The sequence below is a fragment of the Oratosquilla oratoria genome, chromosome 11 (genome assembly GCF_046742065.1).
Source record: "Oratosquilla oratoria isolate Oo_2021 chromosome 11, ASM4674206v1, whole genome shotgun sequence".
In the NCBI taxonomy this organism is placed as follows: Eukaryota; Metazoa; Arthropoda; class Malacostraca; order Stomatopoda; family Squillidae; genus Oratosquilla; species Oratosquilla oratoria.
The window spans coordinates 3,012,370-3,024,807 of NC_134787.1; the positions used below are offsets into that span (position 1 = coordinate 3,012,370).

Here is a 12,438-nt window from a genome sequence, read left to right on the forward strand (position 1 = left end):
GGCATTTCAGAGCATAACAGTGCCTTAAAAATAGTTTCTTATTTCACTATAAAAGTTTATATTAACTTATACTGCATTGAATAAGTCAATAGTTGATATATTTGTCCTATATACAATGCTAGGTTTCTAGTTTTGATATATTTGTCCAATATAAAATATTAGGTTACAAAGAAAGCAATGGCCTCCGCTAGCGGACCCAGGGATCTGGGTGCGCACTGCACACGTCCTGTGTAATAGTAGTCCTTGGTGTCAAGATAAATTTCATTGTATAATGGACAGGGTCCACTATAACTGAAAGACTTCTTACCTTTTTTAAGTGTCTGGGCAAATTTTGTTATACACAAAATTACTATTCTCGTTTTCCTCCCAGTCAGGAAGTCTTTCATCCATTCCAATAATTTTCCTCTGATGTCACCTATTGTCTCTATCTTCCTTATTAATTTCTTGTGTGGTACCTTATCCACACAAGAAACTAATTAGAGACAATAGGTGACATCAGAGGAAAATTATTGGAATGGAAGAAAGACTTCCTGATTGAGAGGAAAATGAGAGTAGTAATTTGAGATACATTCTCAAATTGATAAGAAATGATAAGTGGTGTCCTGCAGGGATCAGTACTGGCTCCGATCATGTTTGCCATATACATAAATGACATGGATGAAGTAGTGTTATATGAATTTCTTTGCAGACGACACAAAAATACTAAAGAAAGTAAAAACGGAGGAGGATTGCAACTTATTACAACAAGACAAGATCTGGAAATGGACTCAAAAGTGGGAAGTGAAATTCAATATCAAGAAATGTAGTATAATGGAATTTGGAAAACATAAAAACAGAATATCGACAGATTATAAAATTGGTGAAGAAGCAGTCACGAAAGTAAACACGGAAAAAGACCTTGGAGTGATGATCAGCAAAGACATGACACCGGATAAGCATATTAATAAAATAGTGGGAGAAACCCACAATTTATTGAGGTCAATAAAAGTGGCATTTGCCTAATTGGACGAGGAAATTATAAAAAAAATTCTAACTACACTAATAAGACCAAAACTTGAGTACGCAGCAGCACTATGGACACCCAGTACCAAAATATAAAAAGAAAGAATACAAAGAGCAACAACAAAACTGGCACCAACTCTTTCCAAAATGACATATAAACAAAGACTGTCCAAATTAGAAGTACCAACTCTGGAACAAAGAAGGGAAAGAGGAGACTTACTATCTATAGAATTATGAAGGGAATGGAAATCTTAGTTAAGAATGATTTATTGAAATGGGACAATGGAAAAACAAGAGGACACAAAAAAGAAACTCAAAAAAGATAATTACTTAAGAGATCTAAAAAAAATAGCTTCCCACACAGAGTGATGGATACTTGGAACAAATTAAACAGAGAAAGTGTGAGCAAACACTATTCAAGATTTTAAGAAAAAACTTGATGTTGAGAGATACAAAGACAGGTCACCACGAGCATAGCTCCCTTCCCGTATAACACAACTAGGTAAATACAAGGTCCATTATAATAGAGGACATGTCCACCCCATCTGACAAATACGTTATATACAGACATATCAGGGTCCAAAACAATGAGATTGGAGGGTTTAATATCATTATCCAAAGTAGGCAATGCTACTCAAATATATCATAACTCCACCATTATTGCTGCTCTTTACTTTGAGTAGCACCATTGCCGTATAGCATACTAAAGATATTTCAAGTGATCAATCACTACATACTGTATAATAACAGGACAATGTATCAAACTCTTGAATCAAAGATATTTGTTTGGAATCAAATTTGAATCAAATTGGATAAAAAAAATTCACATCACATAGAAAATAAAATTGTAACTTATAGTGTTATCTAAGAATCATAACTGATTCAATCTGATCTGCGAGCTAGAAAAACATCCTGGACCCCAGAATTTGTGGCACGGGTATGAAATTGTATTTTCTCCGTTTTGCATTATTAAAAAAATGATTAATAATATAATAATAATAATAATAATAATAATAATAATAATAATAATAATAATAATAACAATAATAATAATAATAATAATAATAAAATAGATAAATAAAAATACATATATAAAAAATAAGTAGGAAAAAACCTTTGGTATATGTGTGTATGCATAATTTTATTTCAAACAATTAGATTCTGGATTAAAGGAATTTTTAGTGTATTTACCTAATTGAAGTATACAGGAAAGGAGCAATGTCCATTGGGTCCTGTATCCTACTCTCCAATTTATCATACCCAGCCTAAATATCATGTACAATTTCAACTTGGTCTACATCTTAATTTCCAATTACCATGTTTAGACTTTGACACACTCTGAAGTAATTTCTCCCTGTCTTCTCTATTTTCTGTACGAGGGGATCGATAGGAGGGGTGGGGTGTCATCGTGTGTCAGGAAACAGGGAAGACCTTTCTTCCATGTGGAGCTAGGATGAGGGGGGGAATGAGGGTGATGGATGGGATTGGAATAGTTAGGAATGGGTGTGTGCCTCTGACCTGGATACCTCCCTTACAAGATGTAGCACTTGAGTAAAACTTAATCCAACTCTCAAACAAAAATAAGCTGAGATACAGAATAAACCATATATTTTGACTGCTAACTGTGGTCCTCTTCAGCAGATACATAAAGTAGGAAACAAGAAGATATATACAGAGGGAAATTGCAACAAGGGGAAAATTACAACAAAAGGTAATTACGGAACCATCAAGTCACGTGCCCTTGATGGTGTCAGACATTTTGTTCCTTAAGAGATAAATTTGTTTATCACCAGCTTGGGTACACGTGGAAATGATAAATAAAAAAAGATTAGTAAAAGAGGTGTGAAAGGCTGAGGTGTAGGGAGTGAATTTGAGGGGATGACTGAGATGGATGGATGGGGTGAAGGGGGCATTGAGATGGATGGATGGGGTGAAGGGGGCATTGAGAGGTGAATGTCTGTTAAGCAAGGAAAGGAAAAGGCAGGAGATAGGGATGTGTAGAGAGTGGCAGTGTATAGATGATACTGTTATGCAAGGGAGGGGCAGGGGATGGAAGGCAGGGGGTGCTTACGTGTGAATGATATTTTGACGCAGCGTGAAGGGATTTCTCCCTGTCTTCTTTTGTTCTGCATGACAGGATGGTGAGGGAGGGGGGGGGGGTTGCCAATTAAGTGAAGCCACCTTGCTGTGGATGCACTGTGTCTTGCTACATAGCTTCTGACCCAGGGCAGCAGGCCGGATACAGGGATGACCCATCATCCCTGAGGAGCTAAGATGAGAGGGAGGAGGGTGTGGTGGAGGAGAGTGGAATGGGTGGGAGTGGGTACATGCCTTTGACTTGGCTACCTTCCTAATAAGAGGAAAAAGCTCTTGGTATATAAATGGAATACATATGTATATGGAAGGAGTACGGTACTCTTGGCAAGCTCCATAAAACTCCAGAAATATAAGGGGGTGATGGAACACCTAGTGAAAGAGAAACAATGAATACTACCAGGCTTGAGGTAAAGCTGGTACAGTAAGTCCTCGTTATACAGTACATATGCATTCCTGAAAACCTTACCGCAAATTGAAATTACTGTATACCGAACCCATTATAACATGTAATAACAGGATATGGCAGACATACCTTCTCCCTGCTCTTTCCTCTTCAAAATATCTAGCAGATTCGTATCTGTGAATTTTTCTCACCGTAAATAGAATCGAGGGTAGTAATTACCAAATACTGTAACTGTGATTTTACTGAATAAAGAATTACCATATCAGGAGGACTCACTGTATTAGGTAAGATGAAGAGAGGAACAGCAGTGTGACCAAATGAAATTCTAGTTGAAGTTTGGAAAAGGAAAGTTGATCAAGTTATATTAGCAGCAGAAAATGCCATATGACTGAAAGATAAAGATGTGCAGGGTATGGTAACCATCAAGGTATACAATTGATATCCACACCATAAGGGTACATGAAAGAGTACTGGTGGGAAGGATCATATAAATGGAAATACCGTATTTTTCGAACCATAAGGCGCTTCGTACCATAAGGCGCACCCGTAAATTGCTATTCCCTGTCCTTACATAAGGCGCGCCTGACCATAAGGAGCACCTGGTCTCGTCATCGGATAATCATGTATATGTGAGTGCATTCAGAACTGAACATTTTCGTTGTTGAATGAGAAAAATCGGTTGGGATTTAGCAAAATTACAAAAATAAATGATATATTTCTTTATTTTGGTCAGTGAAATCAGACCACCTCCATGGACAGTCTGCCCTGCCAATACCCCTAAAAAACAACATAAACACGTTACGGGAATTGTGGGGAATAAAACCAACATTAGCAGTTTTATTCCCGGAATTCTCTATTCACAAAACACAAGATTTATTACAAATGGTGGTAAATTTTTAGTTTCGACCATGGGCGCAATATAGCAATAGAAAATTAATTATTAATTTTGTAAATTATAATGTATCAACGTAATATGCAATTTTGTGAGCGGAAATAAAATACAAAACTGGTGCTAAACAGATTTTGTAAGTATCTAAGTTGTGTCAGACGAATGGTACGCCATGTTTGTTATGATAGATGCCGACGTCGAAGAAATGAAAGGATGATAAATTCGTCTAACCTAACCTGTGTTTAATAAATCATTACCTACGAATTAAATGACATCCGGCTCGTCCTCGTTGTCATCGTCATGAGAGACTTTGGCGGGCTTTTCAACCACTCTCTCAGCTTGTGGGGTATGCAAAGTTCTTGCAGCTTGAAGGAATGCATGTATCTCCACTCCATAACATTCCTTCAAGAAAATGTACCTGGCAAGGTACTGTCAGAAGTACCGAGGCCATCAATTGACAGACGACAAGATGGCGTCCCAATACTATGCTACCGACTTCGTTCATTAATATATTTGCTTGTAGCACGGTATTTTTTATTTTCATTTCTGCCCACAAAATTGCATATTACGTTGATACATTTTAATTTAAAAAATCAATAATTAATTTTCTATTGCTATATTGTGCCCATGGTTGAAACTTAAAAATACCCAAATGACTACAGTCGGAGTGGAGTGAGACTAGACCAATGCAAAATGGCTGTCTGTGTTGTGGACATTTTCATGTCATAGCCATGATAGCGTGAATGAATGTGGTGGCATGGACTCAAAAACTGTCGAAGTTTTCGCAATTTTCTTGTCAAGATACATGCATCTTGGTTATAACTTGGTTGTAACTTTTGCTAGGCCTATGCACTGTCGCCGTCGGCAGGCTAGCTACAAAACGTGTCAAAATAGTACGTCACTGTCCGAGGCATTTTTTTTTGCACTGAAGCCACACATAAGGCGCACCTCACGATAAGGCACACCACCTGATTTTGGCCGATTTTAAGGATTTTGCCCGCGCCTTATGGTCCGAAAAATACGGTAAATGAGGAGCAATTTGGATTTATGCCACAAAGCTGAAAATTGGAAACCCTCTTCATGTCATAGAGAAGCATGTGGTAAAACCTGAGTTACACCTGATATTTACTAATCTGCTAGGATATATGTACGAGGGAGAAGCAACAGATGCAGCAGCATTAGAATCACAGGAAAATTTGAAGCAAAATTTGGGCTCTATCAGTAATCAGTGCCAAGGCCCATATCTGACCTTGTAGTGGATGTGGTGATTAGATATTAACCTCTTGAATATGATGATGCCTATGTACGTATCATGAGCTACAAGTGGGATATACAAGGATGACAGCATTGGTTCCTTGATTATATTCATTTTGTAGTTGTAGCCGAGTGACCCCCATACTCTGTGAATAGGCTTGATCCCATTTTCTGTGATGTTATATTTATTCAGGGTGAAAGAGAATAACAGCAGTAATTATATATTTTGTAAAGCGTATATTGTGATGCATCATTGTACATCAGGCAACCTGATGTGCACACAACTATTCGAGATTTTAAGAAAAAACTTGATGCTGAGAGACACAAAGACGGGTCACCTTGAGCATAGCTCCCTTCCCATATAATACAACTAGGTAAATTAAAAAATTTGACTTGTAATGAAGAGGTTAAGGAGTCCATGTGGTATATACTTTTGGAGGACGATTGCTGGTTGCCGTCAGTGAAGAAAGTGAGAGAAAGGTGAAAGGCTGGAGAAAGGCACTGAAAGATAAAGGGCTCAAGGAGGAATAAAAACCAAAACCTAGTACAGTGAGACCTCTCATTAACGAACGTTAATTAGCTGTGTTTGTGGTGTTTTCGCTGTGTTTTCGGTGTTTTTGGTGCTGTTGTTTAGTGCGTGCAATCACTATGCCACCCAAAAACCACTCCAAAACACAGAAAACACCACAAACACAGCTAATTAATGTCCGTTAATGAGAGGTCTCACTATATATGTGGTAAAATGGGAAACACCAGGAAGGAGATATAAATGTGAAGAAAGTGAAATAAAGAGGATAAGGTCTTTCAAATATATAGGTTCATACATCATGACTCTGAAGAGGTGGAAGTAGACCTAAACCATTAAATACAATCAGCTTGGTATGTCTGGAGGAAATTATGAAGTGTGTTATAATAAAAAGAAAAAATGAACCAAAATGTAAAATATATAAAAGTATTGTTTAACCAGCAATAATGTGTGGTTTAAGAGAGAAAATAGAAGTAGCATATATAAAAATTATACAATTGATGTGTGGGGAGACTAAAAGCAAGAAGATGAGGAATGAAATAATAATAGGTACAGTAAAGATGGTAGAAGTGTCATGGGTATAAAAGAGGGGGTTGCTGATATGGGAATATAATAAGAATAGAAGAGGACTTTACAATGATAAACATAGAAGTTGATGCATTAAAAAAAGGTACATGATGGGGATGAAGTATGAATGATATCAAGGAATTACAAATGAAGGTTCTCGAGAAAAATATAAAAAAATAAGTAATTTCACTAAAGAATAAAAACATGCTGGTAAGAAATGCACATATGGATGGATGCAACCTGGAGGACCATCAGCCTAATACAGTCTGTGTACTTATTTACCTAGTTGTACCTAGTTGTATTTTACGGGAAGAGGAGCTATGCTCGTGGAGCCCCATCTTCATATCTCGTTTTATCTAGACTGTTTTTAAATTCGTGTATTGTTTTTGCACACACCACTTTCTCATCTAACTTGTTCCAAACATCTATTACCCTGTGGGGAAAGCTGTTCTTTTTTAGGTCTCTTCTATAACTGTCTTTCTTGATTTTCTTTCCATGTCCTCTTGTATCTCTACTATCCCATTTTATTAGATCCTCTCTATCAATAGTTTCTATGCCTTTCATGATTCCATGAGTCTAACCAATGTGGCTTAATCCAGTTTGGTAAGGTTATGGATGGTGCAAAGTTCATGTGGAGTGTTGGGTATGTTGGACTAGCTGTGGTTGTTAACGAAGTTTGATTATTGATTAGCTGTTAGTACTGTAATGCAACACTGGTATATCCCGGCACCGATATCTGTTGTTGTAAAGTGGGGTTCGGCACTGGGTATAAAGCTGGGACCCCACACATTTGAGGCAGGAACATTACTCACACCTCCACATGGATATGAGATGCAGTGGGAAAAAAAGTCATGGTTTTAGGACGGAACAGGGTAAACATTACAATCACACCAGGAGAAAAACAAGAACTAAAAAGCTATTGCAATTGTATAAAGTGGTTGACAATGATTGTCAAGTGCAGGACATGGTTGAAGAAGGGTTTTTAATAGGTAAATATATGCGAGGAAAGGGGACACAGCCAATGAAAATGAAGTTCAAATCACAAAACACAGTAAACAAGACAATCAATACATGGAAATGAGCAGTTTCAAAAGATCTAGATAAACAGGGATGCAACAGAAGAGCAAAAATGAGAACTCAACGAAGCCAAGGGAAAAAAAAGTACAAGATTTTTAATGGATATATATATATATATACAGTAGCGAGCATAAATTAAGGGACAGTAAAACACTTTCTGAATAAATCTTTTTTGTAACTTAAGTATTTAATCAAGAGACCTGTAAACTGACACAGATTTACATACACTTCTAGTATAAATTCTGATGAAGTTTCAAAGTAATAGATAGACCGGTTAGTAAATAAGTAGAAGAATAGTATAACAGTTACATTTCCATGTAGTGCAAAAGTTAAGGGACATACATACATATACCAAGGCTTTTTCCCCCTTCCAAGGGAGGTAGCCACAAAAAGAAAGGCATAAAAACACTCCCACCCATTTCATCCCTAAAAACACACTCCACACCCCTCCCACCCTTCCTCTCATCTGAGCACCTCCTGGATGACGGGTCATCCCTGAACCCTGCCCACCGCCCTGGGTCAGAAGCAGTGTCGCAAGACACAGTACATCCACAGCAAGGCCGCTTCATTTAATCGGCGACCCCCCCTCTCCGTCCCCCCTTGCATATAAGGAGAGGACGGGGAGAAATCCCTTCGGGCTGCGTCAAAATTTACTCACACATACTACCCCACCCCCCACCCCCCCGCCTATTCCTCCTCATGTCGTCACAACATCATCCATATACAACCATTCTCCACTCACCTCTGTCTTCCGTCCTCTCCCTTCCTTCCTCAACAGACATTCCCCTTTTCCCCAAAGCCCCCTTCACCCCATCCATCCACCTCATCCTAGGACGTCCCCTCATGTTCACTCCCTCCACATCTGCCTTCCATACCTCTTTTACTAGTCTTTCGTCACTCATTCTTTCCATGTGTCCAAACCATCCTAATATTCTTTCATCAACCCTCTCTCCCAAATCCTTTTTCACCCCTGTTCTCTCCTCCTCACCTCCTCAATTCACACTCAATCTAGCCTAGTAACCCCAACCATACTTCTCAGACACAACATCTCAAACACATACAAACACCTTCACTCTTCTTCTCTAATGTTCAACGTTTCTGCCCCATACACCATAAAAAAATATCAAGAGTATCAATAATTGGTGAACATACCCTTGTTCTGAATAACCTCATTGCATCGTTTACCACAGGAACCTATTAATGTTCTACAAAACTCCGGAGTCAACTTTTTCCACTCTTCTTCCAAATATTCCCATAGTTTGTCCTGTTTTTCTGGATTTTTGGCTTGTGCACGTTCTCCAATGATCTTCCATACGTTTTCTATTGGATTAAGATCAGGGCTTTGGGCTGGCCAATTCATAACTGATATTCCCTCGTCCCTCAAGAATGTGGTAACGGACTTGGCTTTGTGGCATGGAGCATTATCTTGCATGAAAATGGGTGGTTGTGCAGCTGCAGCTCGTAAACTTGGTAGTGCATGCTGTCGAAGTAGCTCCTTGTATACAGCTGCATTTACTGTACCATGCAGGCGAACAAGCGGTCCAGGCCCGGCAGCAGAAATGGCTCCCCACACCGTCACACTACCTCCTCCAAATTTCACTGTCTTTTTGACGCACTTTGGAGACAACCTTTCACCTAATTTGCGTCTGACATACTTTTTTCCATCAGACCCGATCACATTAAACTTGGATTCATCACTGAAATGAACTGTAGCCCACTGTGCGTCCAACCATACAACATGTTCTTGGGCAAACTGAAGACGTAGTTTTTTCTTTTTCTTTGAGATCAAAGGCTTCTCAGCAGGGACACATGCCAACAAACCAGCTTAATTCAGTCGACGTGAAACCGTAAATCGAGACTCTGTGCCACTGGAAGTTTCACCCATCTCGCGAGAAATTTCAGCTGCAGTCTTAAAACGGTCCTGCATGCTCTGTCTCACCATCATTCTGTCCTCTCTCGCATTGGTTTTTCGAGGTCTGCCGGTCTTTGGCAAAGTTTTAACGTTTCCTGACTGTTTGAATCTAGCTACAATGCATTGCACGATACTGCGAGATCTCCCTATTGCATGTGAAATCTCTGAAAGTGATAATTCATCTTTGTGTAAAGACACAATGCAGTTTCTCTCTGCTTCAGACACTTGTTGACGTTTTGCAGGCGCCATGATGGATTTTAAGGCGTTCCAATAATGTACAAGCTTAAGCTATAATTGGCTTGATGCAGAAAGTCTTATAAATGCTTACAAATAAGAGCTAAATTGACATCAACAAGGTTTTTGGTTGCATTTTTTGATGTGTCCCTTAACTTTTGCACTACATGGAAATGTAACTGTTGTACTATTCTTCTGCTTATTTACTAACCGGTCTATCTATTGCTTTAAAACTTCATCAGAATTCATAGTAGAAGTGTATGTAAATCTGTGTTAGTTTACAGGTCTCTTGATTAAATACTTAAGTTACAATAAAGATTTATTCAGAAAGTGTTTTACTGTCCCTTAACTTATGCTCGCTACTGTATATATATATATATATATATATATATATATATATATATATATATATAGAGAGAGAGAGAGAGAGAGAGAGAGAGAGAGAGAGAGAGAGAGAGAGAGAGAGAGAGAAAGTGGCATACACTAATGAAGACAGAACAATATTGACCTGGTTAAAGACTGATAAAAATGGATGGAGTGATGATACTGGTGAAGAAAAACAAAGGTGGATAAAGTTGTGCCATGAGAAGGTAAGGTTGAAGTAACGTGAGAAGAGTTACAGAGGGAAACGGTAAAAGAGACTTTGCAGTAACCTACATCCTACCTACAACAAGAGCGTGGAGTGAGGCTCAATACAAAGAGTTGCTCTTGGACTCAGCTGTGTACCTGCAGAAATGATTGAAAAAAAAAAGTGAAATTATAATCCTGGTGGGCGATTTCAATTGTGGTGAGGTGAATAAGTGGGGAAACAAGCTAAAGTAAAAAATTAGGGGTAATACAATGTTAATATGGCATTGAAATGACCCAATGGGTCAATGAAACATGAAGTACTAGTGAGGGTTATTTAAAAAAAAAAAAATCACATCTAAAAGACCAGTGTCCGATAGGTAAGAGTCATGTCATCCTTGAATTCCATATGGCAATAAGAACTATAGAACTTAAATGACTCATAAACATAAATACAACTTTGGTAAAGCAAACTTTATAAGCTCATAGGAATTATCCAAATAGATTGGAAGAAGTTGAAACAAGTGAGATAGCAGAAATGTGAAATCTTTTTGATATGTTAAAACTGATGTGCCCAGAATGGAGGGAAAATAGAAATCATAGATACAAGACAGTATATATATATATATATGTATATATATGTATATATATATATTGCAAAAATAATCACAATAACGCGTGACGAAAAAATATTGCAGAAACCACAGGGAAATTAAAGTCGTACTCTGAGGATGTCGTAATAGACGAAAACGTTCAGTATTCCGACTTTAATTTCCCTGTGGTTTCTGCAATATATATATATATATATATATATATATATATATATATATATATATATATATATATATAGAAATATATAGATATATATATTATAAATAATAATAATAATAAAAAAGGAGCCAGAATGAATTTCCTTGTATTTACCTAGTTGTAATATACGGGAGGGGAGCTATGCTCGTGGTGACCCATCTTTGTATCTCTCCGCATCAAGTTTTATCTTAAAATCTTGTATAGTGTTTGCACATACTGTTTTGTTGTCTAATTTGTTCCATGTATTAATCGCTCTGTGTGGGAAACTGTTCCTTTTCAAGTTTTTCCTATAACTGTCTTTTTTCAGGGTTTTTTCCGTGTCCTCTCGTTTTACCGTTGTCCCACACTAACAGGTCGTTCCTGTCTAAAACTTCCATTCCTTTCATTATTCTGTAGATAGTCAGCAAATCTCCTCTTTCTCTTCTTTGTTCCAGTGTTGGTAGGTTCAGTTTGGATAGTCTTTGCTCATATGTTAGTTCGGCGAGAGTCGGTGCTAGTTTGGTTGTCGTTCTTTGTAATCTTTCTAGTTTCTTAATATTCTTTTTGGTGCTGGGTGTCCAAAGTGATGCTACGTACTCAAGTTTTGGTCTTATTAGTGTAGTTAGTATTTTCTTTATCATTTCTTCATCCATATAAGAGGTGCAAGAGAGTGAGAGATATTAGAGATGTTCCAGCTGGTGTTCACTATGAAAGCTGACTTGAAAAAGGAATAATAAGTCATATTAAACAATGTACAAGTGAAAGTGTGAGAAGTACATGAATTACCAAAGACCCTAGATATGAGAGGTGCTCCTGGTTTGATAGGATTTCCAATTATATACCCAAAGAATGCAAAGTTTAATTCATAGACAAGTTCCATATACCAACTGTTTGTTAGCAAGAGAGAAGTATGTTTCAAGATTGGAAAAATGCACATGTGGTCCCAATTTATAAGAGGAAATGGGGACGGGCCTCTACATTATGGGATAGTGTCATTGACCAGCATGAAAGCCAAGTTTGGAGATATGTGTGAAAGACAGATGGACCAAATATTTTGAGGAGACAGGTCTCGGCAAATAACCTATTTCAAAAAAGGAAGATTTTGTTTATCTGCTAGGCTT

The 12,438-nt window shown here is 37.8% G+C and overlaps 1 protein-coding gene across 4 annotated transcripts in view; it reads right to left on the reverse strand.

Annotated features, from left to right (window-relative positions):
- The window catches only part of LOC143029568 (roquin-2-like), an 85,340-nt gene that overhangs the window by 15,213 nt on the left and 57,689 nt on the right, over positions 1 to 12,438 (reverse strand). The window contains exon 8 of one of the 4 annotated variants that reach the window (XM_076192235.1): positions 10,636 to 10,687. The exons of the other annotated variants lie outside the window; for them this stretch is intronic. Coding sequence (XP_076048350.1) covers positions 10,676 to 10,687 — 12 coding nt within the window. The 3' untranslated portion in view covers positions 10,636 to 10,675. Of the gene's footprint in view, positions 1 to 10,635; positions 10,688 to 12,438 lie in introns of those variants that run through there. 4 annotated transcript variants of the gene reach the window in all.